Source organism: Strongylocentrotus purpuratus, unplaced genomic scaffold (assembly GCF_000002235.5).
Source record: "Strongylocentrotus purpuratus isolate Spur 01 unplaced genomic scaffold, Spur_5.0 spur5_scaffold_5, whole genome shotgun sequence".
Classification (NCBI taxonomy): Eukaryota; Metazoa; Echinodermata; class Echinoidea; order Camarodonta; family Strongylocentrotidae; genus Strongylocentrotus; species Strongylocentrotus purpuratus.
Window position 1 is genome coordinate 34,140,595 of NW_022145611.1, and position 22,950 is coordinate 34,163,544.

Sequence of the window (22,950 nt, forward strand, 5' to 3'; positions counted from 1 at the left end):
TCCTACAAAAACAGGTTTCAGTTGTCGAGGATATTTCAATACAGAGTGTATTATTGATTTCCTTTGTGTTTGCATTGCGACTGAACCTTGATATTTCTAAGGCCCGCTCTGAATAATTCCCTTTGCAATACTGTAACGAGGGGTAAAAATCCATCTTGGTTGACCCCCTGCCACCCATACCCCAATCTCTGTGTGTAGCAGTAGATTCGCCCTCTCATCGCATCGAAGGCATTCGCACGCACGTGTCATGAAGCCACGCCCCTCGCGTGTCGAGAGGTCATTATCATGACGCAATTAGTAACTCCGCCAATGGCTACACGTGTTTCATGGGCCTGCACCGAAACTTACACGACGTTTCAGTGGTTTGTTGCGTACGGGAGTGAATGTTTTCATTGCGATACGCACTCTGCATGCACTAGGCGAGCCTAGCCACCGCAGTGCTCTACTACAGATCTATGCTATTTACTAAACAAAGAACTCCGAAACAGACTGGACATGGAACTGTTGTAGCTGTCGAAAACTGTGAAACTTGTTGCCAGTGAAACTCAAGGCAACGCATGCCAGGAATGTCCAGCACTTGACAGCGACTGTTCTGTTGCAAGGCTATACTACGGAACATGAATGATATTGGCATCGTTTCCTTGCAATAAATTGTTCGTTCATTTTTCTACTTGGCTGTTTTTATTGCAGCTTATCTGTCTTGGAATTTACCTATTTTGAAGTCTGGAGTTATGATTCCTGCTTGGTCATCCAAGGATTTTAGCGTTGATTTTGTCGAGATCCTGCAACAGAATTCATCATTGCTCAGGTTGATGATTCAAGAATCCATTCCAGAAATGATGCTCAGCCTAAGGTTTCTAACGTCGAAATTCCGCGCACAGACACTGAATGAAGTTCAGCCATTCGATCCTGTATTATGCAAGGTGAGTTTTTAAAAGAAATGGTCTTATGTCTATACTATAGACCTAATTGTTTTAGAAATTAAATTGACAGTAAATACTGAATATTATTTATTACACATTATCCAGTTAATATATAGATAAGTCTAGACTCTACGCGGAGTTTAAACCATATAGCATTACAAATGTACATGCAACTTGTTCATAATCATAACATCAAACAAGACAAAACAAATAAAACTTGATATAATTAAAAAAAAAAAAAATTGTTAGAAATACGGTCAGTCAGGGTCATTTTGTGAAGATGCGAGTGATCTACACAGTACTGGCATTTCATTAAAAACAAAAAGTTTGTAATATCTGAATATGTTTTAATGTGCACATGAAATGGTCAAGGTAGTAGTAGTACCAAGGTTTTTAGAATTACAGTCTACCGGTATTACTGTAGATCTCTTTAGCATTATAAATAGTTTGATAGATTGTGTATTAATGACACAATAATTAACGATATTGTTAAATGTTCATGATTTGTATTACAGATTTCAGGAGAAGAAATTGAGAACACAGATTCGGAAGAGGAAAATCTAGAAGTAGAACAGTTGTTTCGAGGTAAATGTTCATTACAACATGTAGTTTATAGCCTTAACAAGAAAATGTCAGATAGGCAGCCATGTTTGTACTGCTACTTGTACGAAGGAAACACTCCCCTTGATGTGTTTGTTCATGTCAAGTAAGACTGCAGGGACATGTCTCTTCAACACCTTCCAGGCCTAGCAGGTCAAATCAAATAGATTGCATTGTAGAAATGGCTCCCTGTTTCATAGTATTGTGCAATGAACATGCAGACTGCCAGCTGCACAGCTGAGATACAGCATAGTTGTTAATTCAAGTTTGATGTTTACCGGCCAGTAGTCGTATAGATTATACATGACAGAGTAACAATTTTTATGTTGAATTTTAGAAAATCAAATTTGTAGTAGTGCAGTGGGCTCTAAATATTTTCATGTGATGTGTAATCAAATGATATTAATGATATATTTCTAATCTTTACATTTTTATAACTATACATTGTTCATTTTGTATTACAGAAAGAAGACTGTGTAACGGAACAATGGGTCAGGTTCCGGGTCCTCTCCATATTCAGTTCCCATCTCTTGCCACAAAACCAAGACCCCTGGAAGATACATGTAACTCCTCGGAGAACATTCTCTTGTCAACATCAGAAAGGAATAGCTCAGAAGAAGAACTTGCTTGTATGGACAGACCAGTGCCTGAGAAGAGAAAGTGGTCACAGATGAACCAGTGGAATAGGAACAGCGATGTTTCGAGTTCTAGTGATGAGGAAGTCAAAGATCTCTTCACAAAGACTGCATCACCTTTGCAATTCAGCACCTCACCTCCAAAGCATCTCTATAAACTATCTCCAAAGAGGATAGACAGTAAAACTCATTTCATGGCCAATATCATTAGTCCATCGTCAGGGGACTCTTGCTCACCTAGGAAAAGACACAGACATAGTCATCATGATACCACATTGCAGAGTGGCAGAAGGATAGACTTTGAAAAAATGCAACAGGTAAGATTAAAATCATTTATTTTTTCATACATGTGTTTGGCTGTCATTGTCATATTTTTCTTCTACAAATGCATTAGTTCAATGTTCATATATGTACATGAATATATTTTGACATGTACACTCTATTTGTCTTCTTCTAATTGGTTGATACTTGTATAATCTTACGATCTCTCTCCCCTCTATTTCTTCCTACTTTAATACTATTACAGCGCTTTTAAATGGGACAATAACAACAATGGCCCCAAATCTTTTATCCTTCGATTCTCCACTCCAAATGCCATTTTCCCCTAGGTTAAGAAATTCACACTTACCCACAAGACCCTCTGAACTTCATTCTTCAGGAACAAAAGAAATCTTAAACTTGTGCCTGTGACTTGAGGAGATTGCAATCTATGCATGGTGTACGCTGTGCATAAAATGAGACAGGCAGGAAGTTCTTATTGGCCTCTCACATACGTGTGATGTAGTAGGCTACATAACGTAGATCGTAAATGCATTGTACTTGAGGCAGGTGTACTTATAGTCAATTTTGAGTAATGGAATGGGCCCATAAATATCTTTGAAGTTTGAAGAAATTATTATGAGGGGCATTTTAAACTTATTAAAATGGTCACTTTAATGACTTTTTAGGCTTTCATTTAGCCATAATCTTGCATTGCTCCTTGTTTTGGATGCTATTCCCATATTTACTCCTCAACTAAATATACAGTGTATCTATGCAAGTGAATTTCAGACGCGCTAAAAGTATGATAACAATGTTAAGTCTGTTCCTTTGAACTTCTTTTTCCAGAATAATAATGAGAGTCATGAGACAAGTCTTAAACAAACTTACATGTCTACTCTCCATTCAAGTATGCTGAGTTGCAAAACACTCATGACTACAGTCACAACACACAAAAGCTTTTAGGCCTACATAAAGTTAACAAAGGGGTGTGGTTTATACAATTTGTTATTGCATTGAAGAAAAAAAAGAAGTAGAAAGCAGCTATCAAATCAATCATTTTATACATTGTCAATTTTATTTGGAGGAAAAATTATGAAAAAGGTCTATGTTCAAGACACCTGTAATAACATGGGTCTACGTGGAGGCCTGCATGCCAAGTTGTGTGCTGCAAACACTAGTGCATTATCAAACTTGTATGTAGGCCTATTTGTTTTTTCAATGATAAGAAAAGAAAATGTTTTTAGGAATAGGCACGATTGTTTTTACGATGTCTAACTGTTTAATAGGGCTTGCAACATCGGTTTTCATAATCTGCTGAAAAACCTAAATAACTTTTTGATGGCTCCAAAACAGTGCCACTTCCTGCAAATCATATATGGCTTTTCCTCTGGCTGTATTGACAACACCAGGAGGCAGGCTCTTTGTCTGCCTGCTTTCGATGTTGGCCTTGGATGACAGACACTTTGCAACAAAATAAATGGTAGACTTCCCAACCCAGACGAATGACAACTCACAGTTTGGCTATCAATTAGAGACTTGCAACAGCAACTACCTGAAAATATTGCTAGAATGGAATTTAGACAATTCTTTTTTAAAGGGAATGTGTCTAAGAAATGTTTGCCTTGAAAATGGAGTCTGAATGCCAAGGCTATTATCAACCTAGGGTTGGGAAAATAGGTCCCTTATTATAGCAGCTTGCTGCAAAGTGGGTGTAATCACCATCCATGCATTACTGTGCACTCAATGGTGGACTTTTATCCCATGGGATTTTCCAGCTTGTTTATTCTATCATCTCCCTCACAAATAGAGCTCTGTTGAGGCTGGGCATGCAATGTCAAAATCAATTCCACTTATCTCTCCTTGTTAGCTTGCATCTCTCTCATATCATTAGTGGGGAGGGGGGTTTTCTCATCACACACGTACACAAAGCAAGGTCTTTTGGGATTCCTAAGTTGTGTATGGCTTCATATATATGGTAGGCTCAGTTCAGAGATGGGTTATCAAGGTGTGAAGGCCATATTCTGTGATAGTGCTTAGATATTAAACTTTTATTGAAATGTGGGTAGACACAATTTTGGGATGCTACAAATTACTTTAAAACAAGGCATTTCATTAAATTCCATATATACAATTTAGAAAGAAAAAAATGGTAATGATATTGACAGAAATGATAGATATTAATGAAATTTGAAAGCAATCCTGAATGCGTCACAGTGGCATATATCATATTTTGTCATTTCTGTCTAAGGTAAATATCCATATGCCTGTATGATTGACTATTTTAATTATTAATGTTCTAAGTACATGTACATGTACCGGTACATGTATATAATATATGACAGAGTCTACTGATCCATGCCTGCACGTGTATAGCACACATCATGCATACATGTTTTTGGTTCACTTTTATGGGCATTGGCGAAATTGACAAAATTATTTGCAAACGATGATATATTTCAAAGAATGATTTTGATTAAACAGATATTGTTGATCATACATAATCGTTTTACTTACAACCCTGTATGACATTACAAATACTGAAATGATCAGTATAAAAAAGCAGGTTACTTCTTAGAAAATACATTTTTGTTGTAGGCAGTTGTGGCATGAACATGAATGTATTTATGTGCAGGACTTTCTACATAATCAAACTATGGTGATTAATTTCAAAGGGCAACATAACAAAGTTGTTCATGTACATGCACAAATATATTGTACACGTGTAGGGTGGCCTTTGAATTATGTGAATGCAACATGGCCGAGTTGAGTGAGTAGTAGATCCTGTTTGCATGTGGTGTAGTACATGTTCTAACATGTTGCCAATTTCCCTTGACCTCATGATTCTCTCATACAATGAAATGAAAATTGATTTTGATTTTCTTCCTGGTCATTGCCTGTCAAGATCAATGGGCTGATTATTCAATAGGAAACAGGCTGCCTGGAATGTTAATATTGAATTAGCCAAGTTTCTATTACTGCTATAAGTTCTCCATGCCAATGCACAAACCTTTGCCAATACTTCTAATCTTATCTGCATGAAGCTTGTAGGGAGTGAGAGAGAGGGGTAGATTGATTTGGAAAGGTTAGAAACCAATGTTCATCTAGATTCAGGGTCTGGATTATCTTTGATGTAGACTACAAATACACCAGAACAATATGTCTAGTTCTGTAGACTGTAGGATTTTCTTGGTATCCTAGCCATTCTTCCCTGATATACCACTGTATGTGAGTTGTGACCCAGCCTATGAACCTGGCTTTGTCAAACTAAAATTCAGAACATCAAAATAGAGCCTTTACCCACAGACTAATAAGAGATAAAAGAAGTGCATGAGGTGTGTTTTGATGTCAAATTGGCATGGTTCCAGGCTGGCTGCCTTGTTATGTTATAGTAGTTATTCATTCCATGAAATTGTCTAGTAACTGTTTTTATAGCTCAGCGGGAAATGGTGTTTTTAGTTTCAGCTGAATTGAGGGTGGGGGGGGGGGGGGCTTGGAAGCTACAGGATATTATTCTGTAGCATAAGGTAAAGGCCATACATGTGTAAGTACACAATGTATAATGGGCCTGAAATAATGCCTGAAATGGGCAAAATCTTTTTATATCATACACTGAAGTACTGAACATAGAAATGTGTGGTCTGCACACCTAACTTGTGGTTTGTTTTTGTCATGCATGTACATTTTTATGTTATTTGTGTGGATTTTGTTTTATTCCGATTTTTTTTTTGGAGGGAAGGATGGTAATGTTTTAAATCCTTTTCTCAGGAGAAAAATTGTCTTTCGTCGTTTTCTTGAAATCAACCGATCTGCATGTAATATGATAGCGGAATAGCGCTCATGTTTGCTAAGGTAATCATAAATATATTACGTCACATACTGCGTCTGTTCATGTACCTTTTGCCAACTCCCATTACACAATCTCTTGCATGTACAGGAACTCGTACTACAGTGTAGTTGGCACTAGATTTTTTAAATTACCTTTCCAGATTAATAAATAGATACATGTATGGCATCATTGCTAGATCAGCTGTTAATTACCATGATTCATGTGAGAGTTAAACAAAGAACAGATTAGCCGAGGGATGTATCAAAGCAAAGAGCACATCATGTGCCATAACAATCACCTTTCATACCAGCAGGATCAAACCATGGAGTACAAAAAAAAAAATCATGATTAAAATCGTTCTATCCTCTTATTTTACTGATTGATTGTGTGATTAAAATGCTCATGTTGATTACTTTTATCTTTCTCTTTATTTTACAGAAAATGTTCACAAAGAGACACACGCTTCATGGGCATGGATTAAAATCAGCAAAGCTAGTTCGTATTAAGGTATGTATCTCAATTACATTCTTTCATCAGCCCACATAAATTCCTCTCAGCCATTTATTTGTCATTTCATAATTAAAAATAAATAGGTGAAGTGAAAGTCATTATTGATGTAACAGAGAATACAGCTTAGCATTACACTCAAACATAATTGAATGTACATCTACATGTAGGCCTACATTGAGGCATATGAGGTAGACTTGTGTCCAGGCGACATTGCTATAGGCCTACAAGTCTACTTTTACTGCAGATGAATTATGTTGAAAATTCTCTTCTTGCTTTATCCAAAATGACATCAAAGGAAATCCCGGGGAAAATATGTCCAGTTAGTCTTATCTACAGTCCAGTGATGTGTTATTCTTGCCAGGAAACTGACTATGAAGTGTACATTATGATCATTTTACCACTAATTGAGTACAATCTTCTTATATGAATAGTATCTGGCTTAAAGATTTGGCTCGCTTGTCACAAGATGTGTGCCACTTTTTACCTGATTTTAATAGTTTTACATAGGTATTATGCTTTCCTTGATTAAAAAGTAAAAACAAAACAACACAACAACAAAACAAAAAATCCACTGAAAATATGCAAATGAAAATCAGATTTAACAAAGTAAATTTATATTTCTGATTGAAATTGTATGTGTCATGTCTGTGTTTGTATGCCAAGTCTCTTGGGAAATTTATAGGCAGATCACATTAACAAAAAACTTCCCCAGATGCCTTGAAGACAGGCTACGGTAGATAGATCGAAGGTTGAGTGATTTCCCCCCTCTCTCTCTCTCTAGATCTCAGCAAGAGATTTCAATTCTTTCTGTGCTGGGAAAAGTTTAAAGGTACACATGCCTCAACATACTGTGTATAAGCTTTTTGTACTACATGTAAGCATGTGTACTAAATATGCCCTCCTGTAAAGACCCTTTCAAAACTAAATTTGAGAAAAATTGTATACAGAACATCCAGGCAAATTACACATACAGAAAAAGAACACATGCTGAAAAGAATGTATTGTATACATATAGTGTGCCCAATGATTATGGAGAGAGAGAGAGAGAAAGAAAGAAAATATAATACACAAATAATTATAAAAGCCTATACATGTACATGTACATACAAATTATATATTTGAAGGCCCTATATCCACGTTACTACCTACCGGTACTTATGTATTACATAACAATGAATAGCTAATGAACAAAAAAGGAATAAACAAAAGTTACCAAACTTGTGTATGCACATAAGCCTCATGTATACTCTTTGTAAGTGTGCTTTTATATATTTGTACAAAGGCCCATTGCGTAAGTGTCATGCATTGTGATTTGTAGCGAAGGTAACTCACAAAAAGTTCCATTATTTATGTTGATGCTCCATTGAGCAAGCAACCATGTGAAACCCAATCCTGACATTCCACCAGCTGGAGTGGAAACCAAGGAATAGTCCTTGACCTGAAATGAGGTCACTCCAATGACCCTTGTAGGCCTAGGCCGATGGGGGTAGTCCCTTGTCTGTTTTGGAACTCCCAGCCTACCTCTCTGGGTCCCCCTTCATTTATGAAATCATATACCCCTCTAACAGAATGCAGATGGTATCTAGCCTCAGGTAATCCCACCAACTGGCAAACAAAATATTAAAGGCAATGTGTGATGTGACATTTAAAGTTCTCTCTCACTATCTTTCATGAAGATATTTTACAAATTTTACAAACTTTAGAATTGGTTTCTCTTGTGTGAACTTCAGTTACTTTTCAGACTCACTTCAGAGTCTACTTTTTAATGTACCAGTGTCGATTTTTTAGAAAACCGACATGTAGGATCTACATGTAATGTATACATAAAGAAAGAAGCTTTTGACATTGAATGAACAAAATGAGAATAAGCAGGATAATAATATGCAGGATAAAAATATGGACAGGATATGTTGTTTATACAGACTTACCGGTAGGTGAACATAAAAAAAAAAGATTTACATGTGAACACAATGATCCAATAAAAACAAATTCCAAGAAGGTCATCATTTTAAAAACATGAACCTGCTTATAATAGGCCTATATAATGAAAACAGATACTATACAATACAATGTGCTATATAAACGAGGCCTGGATATTGTCAACTAATGTAATATGTTACTGTATTAATTGGGAACAGCTGACTCACAGAATTAAGATCAGTTTCAATGAATTGTCATTTTGTTTGCTTTGTTTTATAGTAAAACATTCCTTTCGTTCACTGCAAATCGATGTACTAGTCATTTGATACGTTGGTGCATGTTGCACATGTTTTTGCGGCATCTGAACCCAGCCTAGTTTGTTATGATATGATATGATCCGATATGATTGGTCACAGTGTAAGTACACAAGGTAGCACGCAATGATATCACAAATACCATGGATTCGCTTAGATTTATCTATCGCCAGGGCACAAACAAAGACCCAGCTTCAAAGTTTCATTTCGTTAGAGAACCTCGCAGCTGCCACCCACATGCTATGATACATATTACCTAATGAGAATGTCCATCCACGTCTATGTCTACTATGCACGCAATTCTTTGGCTGGAAGTCAACTCTGATCTACAGTAGGTGTACTGGAGCTACAGTTTGCTACATTATGATTCCATGTCTTACATCATTTTCTTTTATCGCCACAAATAAATTTAATCCTAATGGTTAGGAGCCAGAGCATATAACACTGAGTTCCTATAGCCTATAGGGAATATATTTATTCAGATGGTCATATCTCAGCCAATACTTAACATATTAAATTGGTTTTCGTCATTTGGACATTATTTTTGATGGTTTTTCGAAAAATGAAGAAAAAAAATTGAGAAATTCTAAAAATAGATTTTTGATGATGTCATACTTCACCACTCTATACATGTATGCACAGTTGCAAACCGATTCATTAATTCTGAAAGGACTTTTTGTAGGGCAAACTCTTAAGCTGGCAAATATGAGCTCAATACTCTTTGAGTACTGTCTTCTGAGAAAATGTTTATTCTTCATGTTAATTAACAAACTAAGCAAACATTGATGATATGGCCTTAGCTGATGTCTACATGCAGGCCTGCGTGTCTGGTTTTAGAGGTCTACCGGTACATGTATCATCTTGAAGTTGAAGAATTATGTAAGGACATTTCAATGCGGTTGAATTTTAGTCAGCAAGTTCATACAGGGCAGGGGTGGATCCCAATTATGATTTAATGGTGTTTGTTTTTCACAGGGGAGAAAGATAAATGGGAGGGTTTTTAACGTATCAGCGAGCTCATTCTCCATGGCGTAGGGATTCCAGCTAATTATGATTTAATCATGTTTGTTTGGTTGGGGAAGGTCAATAGAATCGTGGGGGAGGTTTTTTTTTATATAATACTAAGTAACATGAAGCTCAGTTCATATGTAATTAAATTAATGAGATACTGACGCATGGATATGTCAAAGTGGTCACGTTTATTGTGAAAGTAATTTAGTCATGTACCAGCCATCTTGCTGCACTGTGTGATGCAATCCATGATCATTTTGAATAGTAGGCCTACACCACTACAAGTCCTGCAGTGTACAGTGTACAGTAGATCCTACAACTACAGTATGTAGCTGAATGTTTTTTTTTATTTTCAACTGATTTTTCTATAAGGAGATAAGTACATGATAGAGACATGAATGTGTTCAAGCAGTGATAGGTATGCAGACTACTGCAGAGTGTTTTGTCACTTTCGTATTAAGTGTGAACACCACCCCCCTGTGCAAGGAAAGGCCTTGGCATTCAGGAAAGTGGAATGGTAGAGATAGCTGGTTGTGTCAATCACTCCCTAGGGTGTGAGCCATCCTTGTGGTATGACCAGAGGTGTTTAGAAGACATGTCTACAATAACCAATCAAGAACCACTACAACCCCAAATAATTCTTCCAAATCATCCTTCTCCTCGGTCTCCTCTGGTTCCACCACACTGAAAGAATTTTGATTCAATGACAGGGATGCTGGAGAATATATGGATACAGATTTTAGGAGATATGACTGCAACTCATTGTAATTTTGACATACGTGCAGGTTTACATGAACATAATCAAAAATCCTTTGTGCGGTTTGCACAACATTGACATTGGAACAGTGCCCAGTTCTTGGATATTTTGTTGAAAGGAACTGTAATGTATAAGGAACTTGAGTCAATAATACAATATAGTCAAGTCAACCATCCAAAAGAGTGTGTGGGCCTGTATTTGAAAGCTCTTTTGTCATCATTTGTCAAACGTCATGTGAAGTTCTATTATAATGGTTAGTTTTGATATTGAAAGGTGGGATGACAGTCATTTTTAATTTGAAATGGCTGATCAAAGGATTAATGCAAGTACATGTAGGCCTACATTATTGCAAGTCTATCTCGATATGATTGAGTTGGTCCAGGTCAGATGTGTTTTTCTCTATCATGCTCTAGATGTGATATCAATTATCATCACAATAACACCTCTCCTCCTTGAAAAAATATTTTGCCGTCTCCAGCGAATATGCATCAGTGCGTTCCTCTAGTGTGTATCTTTATCATATGGCAAATGAGTTAGGGAGCAGCAGCTCTGAAAGCAAAACAACCTCTGACAGAGACGATTCCTCTCCAGTGCTGAAATATTTATCAATTTGGCCTGGTATGTGTGTATGGGAGCTGTCACCTCAAGTATATACAAAACTTCAGAAGTATAGAAAGCCCACATCTTGAAATGACACCGGAGGCAGATCATTGTAACAAAATCAAATCAGTGTTCGTGGATGATGCTGTTATTCACATGCTCAAGCATCCTCTTGAATTTCATCTGAGAAGGCCTTACATAAACTTAGATAGCCTGCTCTGCAGACTGTCTTGTAATTCTAAAAAATAAACTTTCATTTTTTAAAATGCAAACCCAAGATAGAATTATACTTAAGTTCGATTGACATTCAAGAAACAGATATTATTGTAATTTTGTGTAATATTAATGTGGGATGGAGGGGTATAGATTTGTAAGGGGCAAGATATTATATAAGAATAATATCTTTAGTCTTGAAGCAGGCCGATTGGCGGGAGGGCTGTGAACTATCAGGCTTGACTTACTATTAATCATCCCTGACATGTTGACAACAAGATGAGCACCTAATGATATATCCTCCTGCTCCCAAACAACATGACTCCTTCACAAGATATGTCTAAATTCACAAATACTATTGCCAACCCCGCCAACTCACTCACTGCCCCAAATTTGCCAGGCCCGCTCGGCCAATTACAGTCGGTGTGGAAAGTGATTGATGAAGCCTATAATGTGTGAATTGGTGCAATGATGATGCATGGGAAAGAGAACAGGATATCTTGATTCTAGGGTTGCATTTCTACAGGAAAGTCAAGATTAACCCTTTTATTCCCAAGAAGAAAGAGATGTATGCATCAAGGGTATAGGATATTCTCATTATGGGATTCATGGGGTAAAGCCATAGTTCCATTGTCCATTGTAAGTCTCAAGTGTATGCTCAGTGTATGTATGCTGTGAAACTCCTCATGCTGTTAATCACATGCAATTACAAATGCAAAGATGGATGACTAGATTTGTTCAACCTGAAATCTACTTCAGATTACTTCACTGGTGAAAATAAAGAAAAATATAACCTCATTGAAAGCACTCAGCGTGACATAAAGTAAATATATCTTGATGAATGCGGTCATGTACCGGTAGTCTTGAATGTTTAGCGTGATACGATGCAAGCGCCAAACAATTGATTAATCTGCCCTTTCTCTAAGGAAGTTATTTGTTCATGTATGATGATTCCAGTCCATTCTTTCTTAGAGCTAAGGGACCATGCAACCATGACAACAAATTACACTGGACACAATAGTGTCATATTACGTATATTGATTATGAATTATGACATTGTCATAAATTTCTTACCCAGTAATCCATGCAATGCATGCAAAAAACCCATAAAGCGCTATCCGCCCAGGGGAGTGTTTGGGAATTGTAAACAACTACCATTGAAATGATAATATTGGCTATGTTCACATGATACTGTACTGGTCATACATAAACTTTAAGTCTGCAGAATCTTGACATTAAAACAATGATCCACTAACCAAGACGAGGGTTCATGCAGGACCAAATCAAGAAGTAATCATACTTAACTACATGCTGGGGAAAGCATTAATTTTAACTACAAGCTGGCGTAACCTCGAAGTTAATTGTGTCCACACAGTACATATCTTTGTGTAAGGAACCCTGCTGCTTGTAGTGATCGTGCTAACCATAAGATGTGATATGGTTTATTACTTCAAGTTAACTTAAAGTTTCGTAACCGTGAATGCGTCTACATGGTCCCTTACTCCTACAAGATACTTTTGAAGTCTACTACCATGACCTTAACTTCAAGTTAAAAGTCTGTTGTGTGAACCTTCCTAATGTTTATGAACCAGGCAAGCTACTTATAGACCATTGTAATGATGATTGGGAGTTGAGTTGTTACTGAGTATGAAAACAAGTCTAAAGTTCAATGACTGAGGTGATTTATAAAGGGGTTCTCTTCTGGGTACATTATGAACTTCACAAACTCATTCCGAAAACCAGATGGAACGATAACAATTGTAGCCCTACACATGTTCTCTGTCAATGATTGGAGTGCTGGAAAAACAAAATTATGCGTTGTGATTGAATCAGGTCCACCGCTGAATCAAATTACCAGATCAGCTTTAAACAGAGTTCCATGAGGTCCCATTCCACCTTCCTCCCCGGCCATTTTGAGAGAATTTGGTTCTGCATATCAAGTCGATTTTGAGTGACCTGACATGTGAAAGTGTAATACTTCACAATGACCAATGCAAAAACTCTCTAAACATACAAAGTTCTCTTCATCCAGACTTCCATTGATATTGTGATGCTAATAGAGATGTCATATAGATCTCTCAAACAAGAGTTGTTATAAAACATCAGTATAGGGAACGTTAATTGCAAGGAGACAAAAGTCAGTTGCTTACTCAATGTTAGATAATCTTCTTGACAATTGTCACTTTCTTGATTATTTAATGTTATCTGGCAGATACATTTGTGACATAGATTTTGTATTTTTTGTTGGAATCTGCTTCCGCAGTCAACATCTGATGAATCTGGTGAGAGTCAAAAGTGTGCTAACCATGTCTTTTTACATTAAAAAGTCTTAAAGTTAAAAAATTATAACCCCCCCCCCCCCCTCTGTCTTTCAAGTTTCAACAGACAATAAATTATGACATAACAAAACCTGTCCACATTGTTTGTTTTGGAATGGTGAGTTTTGATCATGGGTATTGATTAATTTTGCTCTTAACTGTCAAGTGCAGTCTTGTGAATCATGTCTTTCTTCTTTCTAGATGATGTTTGTTTCTCAGTTAACAGAGCATGAATTTTCTTTTGTATCTGTTGGAGTCATACCATTCATGAGTACTTTCAGAGTTCAGCTTGTTATCTCTATGGTAATTCTAGTTTAGAGACTTATTTAAAGGTATACTCTGATATTTAACATTTTAAAAGTTTTTCTCAATTATTCTTAATCAAAATGAGACCTTATGCAGCAGTATATGCATGTAACATCTTCTCTTCCAAAATGTTGTTACTTATGAGTGTTATACCCATAAATGATTTTGATTTCTTGCAAATGTGAAGTAATTAAAAAAAAAAGAATGTTTAAGCCGATGATGCTTTTCGACAGAGAATTTGAACAGGAATTGTCCAAAAGATGGAGATTCTTTTCAATTATCCTAAGGGTAATACATGTAGGGCTACATGGATGTATGTAATTTTTTTGCTTAGCATGTAGTGTTTGTGGAAAAACACAATTTCCCTGAAATTCATTTACCTTGACAGCTTTAAAGTTTTTAAAGATCCTGTATCTCTAATTTCCTTGTTTATCCTAGAGTTGTTGCCCTGTTGTGTTGCATCAGGTAATCTTCTTACAAAAGCTTAACTAGAGCATACACCCTTGTACATTCTACAAATAATTTCCTTGAGCCTTGAGGCAATGTACTTTTTCTTATGCCTTAGTGTAGATTTCCATTTCAATCAATAACAAATTAAAATTCTTTAATTCAAGGATATTTGTTCCGAAGAAAATAGTATATTATTGAGCCTCTCCACAAATTCATATTTCAACATGAATCATATTATAATAATGAGAACGTTTGCTTTCTGTATTTAATTTTAAAAGTACATTATGATCTACAGATACAGTACTTACATGTATATATGACAAGAGAGATCTGCTCATAATTAATCAGGCCTCGGTTCATGGAGAATGAGTACAGTATTGTTCTGACAGTGATGTTATAATAATGATCATGCAATGTAGTACTCTAAATTTATTTTGAGAAAAAAAAAAGGCAAATTATATTTTATTGAATTGTTTCATCACAAATATGGCTCATTCCTGAGAAAGAGGACCTCTGTGGTTTTTTAAATTTCCCATTAAAATATTACATTTCTGACTACAGAATCAATCAGGGTGTAACTTCATTCAAAATTTGGTTGAGCAGGCCTCTATCGATGCCTGGGCAGAAGGATATAGAGTGTGAACTCTATGCCTCGGTCTGGTCAGCTCTCTGTGTCAAGCAAACCTCATTTGCATACAGGTGGATCTCTGTGCAGGGTCACCAAGTCTATGCTTCTAAACCCTGTATTCGTAGTACAAACACTGCATGCAGGAGGGGCTACATGGAAGACATAGGCCTAGCTACAGTACAGTATGATATGTGATTAAAGTAATGAATCTTTGCATTATAAAAGAACTCCAGTTATGGTTTCAGGTATGGTGTGTAGTAGGAAGAAAGAAGGACCAATTAGTAGATAGATAATAGATCATGATAAAGATAGAGGAAAGTGAGTGTTGTAGTTCACTTGCTATATTACATTATTTAGAGCTTACCGTCATAATAAAAGGAAGAACCATTATCTTATTTGTTTGTGAAATAAGTGGTCAAACCAACTGATAAAGCTGGATGATAAACAGGAAAGAGTGTAGTGTCACCACTGTCATACCATTGACCGAACACATACTCATGGTCACTTCATTTCAACTTATCATGAGTGCCAAGCAAGGAGTCAGGGTCTGCTTGACCAGTCTATGGCCTAATAGCCTGCTGTCGGCTGGACAGGCTTGATAAAATGTTGATAGGCTCTAGCTAGAAAGGCACCGCAGGAAAGCACTAGGGGTTCACCTCCTCACAAAAGATTCGACTCAAATTTACAAAAGGGTTCCCCTGAAATGCCACGTGGAGCCATGAATGACTTCATAAATTCTATTAGCCTCTCATTGCTCTTGTTAAGGAATATTTTATTCAAGAAACTCTGTCTGAAACCCATCAGTGGTTAAGTGGTACTAATATGTTTTTGTGGTGCGTGTAATATCGGGCAGCTGCTGGTCCTTTTTTTGCGCATAAAGAGGACATTTAAATTTGTTGGACAATGTAATTGAGATTGAGTTCCCATATGTTCCTTTGTTGTTCATGCTCACGGGCTTGCAGGGAAGCCAATGTGGAAGTATGCCCATTTAGAAGTTTTTGTTAATGTGAAAGCTCTGTTAGAAATTTAATTGCATTTTGATCCATTTTCGCTCAACTACAAATCATCTTTTCTAGGTTTTTTTTTACAGCATTAGAATTTGTTTTGCTTTGTTATAAAGTAATTTTAGAAAATATGTACAGGTGTAGGCTTACTCGATCCTAACTAGAAAACTTTATTATAGTTCACATTTATTTTCATGAGAATACAAAGTGCATGTTCACTGGTATCTGAAATTTTGGTCATGATTTTAGAGAGTGTACATGTATGTAGGCTTATCAGGTAGGTACACATAACCCATGCTCTAAAAGTAAACCTATGTTTTCATGAGGAAACAATGTGCATACAGTACATGTACATGTAGCCTGTCAAAGCCCAATTTGATAAATAAAAAATTAAAGAATGGATCTGTCTTTCAAATCAGACATATCTTTTTTTGAGAGCATGAAGGACATTAAACTTTAATGAAGGTTATAATGCCATTTTGGATCTCAGCTAGGAGACCAATTTGTATATCTTTACTGCTATGTACATGCAGTATATCTATATGACTCTCTCTCTTAGTATTATTACCTTGTACATTGTATATTTTGTTTTTAATTGATCTCTGTCCATGCTTGATCAATGCTCACCAGGGTGATCTCCAAGGCACGTCACTCGGTTGTCTACTATCTCTTTGTTCCTTTGCAATTGGCATGGAGCCCCCATCTTTCCGTGCCAAGAGACAATGTGTGACAAGGATATATTCACACTTGGTAACAATATACTGGCAGTCTCGTGTCATGACAGCATTGTAAATGTAGTGCTATGAGAAAGTGTTCATATTGACGAACCATAGCCTTGCTAATAGACTTCAATAGAAGGATGCGTTCAACTTTGCAAACTTTTATAAGAATGCGTTCAGACTTGAATGAATCATAGCCTCACCCCAACTCACATTTATTGTGTTTACCGTGTACATACATGTACAATGTACTACGTGACATGCTTCAATGTCATGCAAATATTTCTTCAACTGAATCTATATGATCTTGAATGTGTTGATCTGGGAGTTATGTGCCTATCATTAGGGCTGTCAGTGGTTTAATTACAGAATAGAATGTCCTCTTGTTGCCTAATAGACCCACATATTTATCAGATTATGAATTGTTTACTAAGTATTCAAAGAAGGTCTGTTAGCTTTCCTCACATATCGGTCAGACTTAATCTTGTGAACTACATGTTCAGGGGGGCATTTCACAAAACTTGTCATCAGTGACAAATGACAGTTTTTGTTATAATCTACTGAAATCCTTGCTTCTGATTGGCTATTAGCAGATTTGTCACTGATTTTTGTCATTTGTCATTGAAAAGAAGGCTTTGTGAAACAGGCCCCAGGTCTTAATCTAAAATCACATTTTCATTTTGCCACTTTAATTCCTAGAGCTAAATGTGAACATGTTAGAAGTATCCTGGAAACTCGTGCTGAGGGAATGACTTATTTGTTTGGCTAGCGGGGAGTAAAGTTCCTTGGGTATGATTAACCCTTTTCAGCGCCAAGAATTAATCTCCAGGTTTCAGCTAGTTTTTTTCCCTCCCTGGTAATCTGTGTGCTTCAAGTGATCTCTTCTTAGGACTTAGCTCTAGAGTAAAAATACACACTTATGTATTTCAAGGTTTACCAGGAGTTTAATTGAAATTGCCCCATTTCCGTGTGTTTGTATACTAAATCTGGCTGAAGGTAAAAGAAAAAAAAAGTTTGATTCAAAGAGTCCTCTTCACTATACTACTTGAAAGAAAGTGTTTTGTGCTTTGTTATGTTGTGTGCTTAGCTTTTATTGATGAACATGAATAATCCTAGGATTTGCTTAACAAGCTGTAGACAGACCCCCATCTTTGATCTGAAGCCCCTAGAGTGAAATATTGGTTTCCATAAGGTTTTCTCAGCAGGATTTTCCCAACATGAAGCCATTTGATGAACAATACCGCTCTGACATACAAATACATTTTTTAAAACAACATTTCATCTGACTAGCCAACGTAATCCCACTCCGATTGTATTCAAGTAATACCAGAGTATGATGTTTGTCCCTTCATTTTTTTGTTGGACAAATCCATTTTCCATTATTTTCCATAAGAAACGATTCCAAGGCATTTATCAGAAGTTTGAAAAAGGAAAAGAAAGATTATCATAAACACAGAGAAGAGAAACGAGCAATATCACTTTAATGAAGAAGAACGTGATGACTGACACAATAGGGGTACCTTGTTATCCATTAGAAGTGCCTGGTTGGTGAGTGATGTTGCAGGAAGATGATCTTCACTCAAGTACATGAACTGTAAACATGTCTATAAACCAAGGTTTTATATCTCTCCAGTCTTCATACCACGCTAACATACAAAAGGTTGATTCACTCCACAAACATCTTTATATAGCCTACCAGCTAAAAGGAAATAATTAAATAATTATGGCCTATTGTCTTGAAGGTGTGCCAAGAACACTTGTGCATTTATCTTTCAAACATGATACACTGAATTTGTTTTAATGATTTGTTATCCTTTATGAAATTTGATCATCTCAAGCACTATACAGCTGCAGGTAATATTTCAGGCAATCTTGAGTTGAGATGAGGATGATAAATTATCCCATTTGAAGCCATATTACTATTTTCTACGAAAAAGGGTTCCTTTTAGCCTTCAGGGTTTCTTTAAGCTTCAAAGGAAGTCCTACATAATAGGAAACTGCTCTACATAAAAGCAGAACAATCAGAAAAGTAGATTGGTGAAAGTTTTGATGAAACTGAATATGTAATGTCTCTGTGATGTAGTGGGGGACAACTTTCCCATTTGTTCCAAAGCACACAATGACTTAAATTTCAAGTTTTCAAATATAAATGACTCAGAAGGGTCTTCATTCTATAATAATATACTACCCAGTACCCATATTATGTTTCAAGAAAAAAAGAAATTAATTGTATGTTTGTACAGTGTACACAATAAGACAAAGACTTAGTGTTCTCATATATATTCGAAACATTTATAACTTCGTTACTGGTGGTCCGATTAATATCAAACTTTCGCCATTCTGTTTATTTATTTTGTTGCTTCAATACGAATGTACTTATTAAAAGGGTGGATTGCCCTTAAATACCCCATGGTTTTATGCTGTGTTAGAGCCTTAGAGGGGTATGTTGACAGATGTGTACTTCAAGGAATGATATTTCATCTTGTTTTTAACTGCTGCTGTAATAGGATACATGTTTCATTATAAAAGATAAGCATTGACAAACCTGACAGCTTGCATCCTTTGAGTTCAACTAGGTGACCTATATGTAGGTCTACCCATGCCTTCATGTGCCGTTTTGGTTTCAGTGTGATGCACACAAAGCATTTCGCTGTACTCCAGAGCCCAGGGTTTGTGGGCACGTTGCCAATTTGAAAGGTGCTGTGAGTGTGGGGATTACGATGAGGCCTGGTTATTTCTGCTCACTATGGTACTAAACCTCTTTATTTCACTATTTCTAATGGAATCAACGACAGTGAGTGAAATGAATTGAAACACTTGTGTATTCAAAGGGTCATATTGCTTACTTGTTGTTGTTGTTCTTAATATTGTTGTTTAGGGGGTACTATTACCATAGAGCTGTCAACAATTAAACAGATTGCATCAAGAATTTTTAATATAACACATAACAATGAAGTTCCAATTAGGCCTATATGTATATATACCTGCCAATGCAGCACCCAGACACCAAACCTGGATGCATTTACTAAACATCCTTAAGTGTATATTATCTGCTTGATGGCCTGACGGCCCCACAATGCCGAGACTGAGACTGACGGCCCGCAAGACCAATGGCCCTTCATGAGACTGACATGGTCTTGTGGTCCTAAATCTGTTACCACTTTCCGTCGGGTTCATGTCTGTCTCCCATGCCATTGATCTCATAGGCCATCAGTCAACTAGTTTATATTTTCATACTCTGTTAAAGATAAAGACCAGTTATGGTCATGCGATTGCATTGTGAAAGAAACGTTGTGGAATCAATCAGAAAAGGTTGATCATCTAGCATATAAGTATTGGTGTGTACTGCAAGGTTCTGGAATCATCAAAATGTTAAGAAATTTGGCCCAGTCTTGGTAAAGTTACAAGCACTGTACACATAAATATGTATATGGGACTACGCACACGTGCACGACACGTTCGTTTATCTCTCACACACCAATAGATAAACTAATTTACCAAATATATCAATTAGTAGGCGGTTTCCCGGCAAAATTTTTATCATCATGTATTTTAGTCAAAACATTCTTTCACATGAATGGTAATAAGAGCTTCCATTTCATTTTTTGAAATTGGGGCGTTTCCAATACTGGTCTTTACCTTTAAAAAAAATTTAAAAGGTGGATAGAGAGAGAGAGAGAGAGAGAGAGAGAAAGAGAGAGAGAGAACGAATGTAGGAATAAAGGAGATTTTGTTAACCATACAATGACATACGTGTAGGCCTACCAGCTCAAACCTAGCTACCAGGTTTCTTTGTTCCAAGTGAGGTGGTTCTAGGGTGGTTCTATGGTAACGGATGAGCAGGCAGGTGAGAGCTCCAGGGGTGCAATCAAAGTTAAGAGAGCAATGTAAATATTATCTGCCTGGCAAGGCGTATTGCAATGAAACTAGGGATCAAAGTTTTGTTACTGCTGTTTGTGAATCCTTCAAAGTTTTGCAGCATTTTAAGAGAAGATCTAGTTTGGAGGGGGGGGGGGGGGGATTCTTTTTGTACAAAACTTTTCTGTAACTAAAACTAACTACTTGTAAGCTTCCTTATACATATATATCTAGATATTTAGCAGGCCACACAACAAAGACCTCTAATGCAGTTGTCTTCTTTTTGTTCATTAGTTCATTGTAAATATTAAGTCCAACTATTGATTATTTGATATAATACATTTTGTCCAATACATAAACGTACATATCGTCGCTGTTTTCACGAAGTGACGGTAGTGAAAAAAAATTGCATTCACTTTGCGTGACGATTTTCCTCACTACCGTCACTTCGTGAAAACAAGGACAATATGTACATACATGTATAGGCCAATATGTTTGTGCTTTGCAGGATAATTTGCGTTTATCCTCAATTAAAAAAAATAAATATCTGGTTCAAAATGAGCCTGTAGTACTAGATGGTTTCCAAGCATTTCCTACAGGATAACAGCTTGACCTTTTTACACGGTTACACACGTCAGATGCAAGATCAAGTAAACAAAAACAACAACAACAACAAAAACATCAGCAGCAGGAAATGTAGGACTGATTGGTTGGTCAGAAATGATTCACAGTTTAGTTAAGATTCTTTTGAATTTTAATAAAATGGTTTAGGATGTAGTGCAAAGAACATGCAGTGTACATGCAAGTACATGTACATATAAAACACCATGTAGGATATCTTTGGTTCTTCACTCATTACTCTCTATCTGTCATTTGGCAAGACTGTATTAGCTAACCCTGTTCTAATCACTAAGCAAAGGAGTAGGTCAATATGTGAGGAGCAGAAGGGATTAAATCCACATATATGCATAACACCCTTCTTGTTGTAAGACCTTTGGGGGGGGGGGGGGGGCATGGTGTGTAGTTACGGTATATATCCCTGAAAAACTGCCAAGGTACATTAGGTAGAAAGAACTTTTCTTTTCATTTTAATAGAACCTTTAGTTAGCCTAAATGAAAACAGAAAGCAGTGGAGAAAGCTTGAAGAGAAGGGAGACAAACAGCACTTGAAGTGAATCTCTCTTTGCATAGAGTCTAACTAATAGCCCTTGAAAAGCATATTATTTATCAGGACCATACTTGAGATGGTATTCTTTGAAGGGAATGAAATGGACTTGTTTGCTCTGGTGGAGCATACAAAGAAACAACGATTACATCTATGCCACCAAGACCTATTGTTGCCTACAATTGTTCCATCTCCACGGCAAAGGCAGTACAATATATTTCATTGCTTGTCTCTCCAGTTTGCTTGCTCTAGCTTGTAAGCTGAAAATGTAAACACCTTTTGGCTCAGTTGTACATGTAGTTGTTTTTCTGTTTTTCTTTAAAAGGTGAAGGTATGAGAGATGGAAGGAGGTATTATGTAATAGCTTCATCAGACCACTTATTTTCTGGTTATTTTCTAGGCCAATCTAGGGCTCTGACTCAGTTTGGTCCGTTAATTGGTGATGAACTAAATCATTCAAGAAAATGATATTTTTTTGTACAAAAAATATCTGTTTTCCCTGTTATTTTGAAATTAATTCGAATTATTCCATGGATAAGGACTAGTTAAAGATTTCCAATGGTATTGCTAAATGTGCATAGGAACAAATTGGAAAAATTGAGGCCTAGAAACACTCAGCACATACTGTATGTGCATATATACACATGTGTAGTATACCATTTAAATTTGTATAGAATGGTGATACATTTAGCCCCCATTTATCGGTAATTCAGAGACATTGCAATCCTCTGCCATATTGGATTCTATTTCCTTGATTTCACACATACAAAGTACAAGACTAAGCCAGAGTTGAATTGTGACTGTATGCTTGAATTACACATCTACTTAACACACATTTCCACAAGACCTGAAGGGAAGGATGTAATTAATATTCAGCATCCTGTTTCTTTAGATCGAGATTCTTGAATTCAAAGATTTAGAAGTGATCAGGT

General features: G+C 36.6%; 1 protein-coding gene across 2 annotated transcripts in view; it reads left to right on the forward strand.

Annotated features, from left to right (window-relative positions):
- The first annotated feature begins 380 nt into the window (after positions 1-380).
- LOC100891454 overlaps positions 381-22,950 on the forward strand; it is a 28,219-nt gene continuing 5,649 nt past the window's right edge. Inside the window, exons 1-4 of one of the 2 annotated variants that reach the window (XM_003723534.3) lie at positions 383-923; positions 1,439-1,508; positions 1,988-2,475; positions 6,684-6,752. In XM_003723534.3, coding sequence (XP_003723582.2) covers positions 732-923; positions 1,439-1,508; positions 1,988-2,475; positions 6,684-6,752 — 819 coding nt within the window. In that variant the 5' untranslated portion in view covers positions 383-731. Of the gene's footprint in view, positions 924-1,438; positions 1,509-1,987; positions 2,476-6,683; positions 6,753-22,950 lie in introns of both variants that reach the window. The other variant, XM_030999766.1, reaches the window with a different exon arrangement.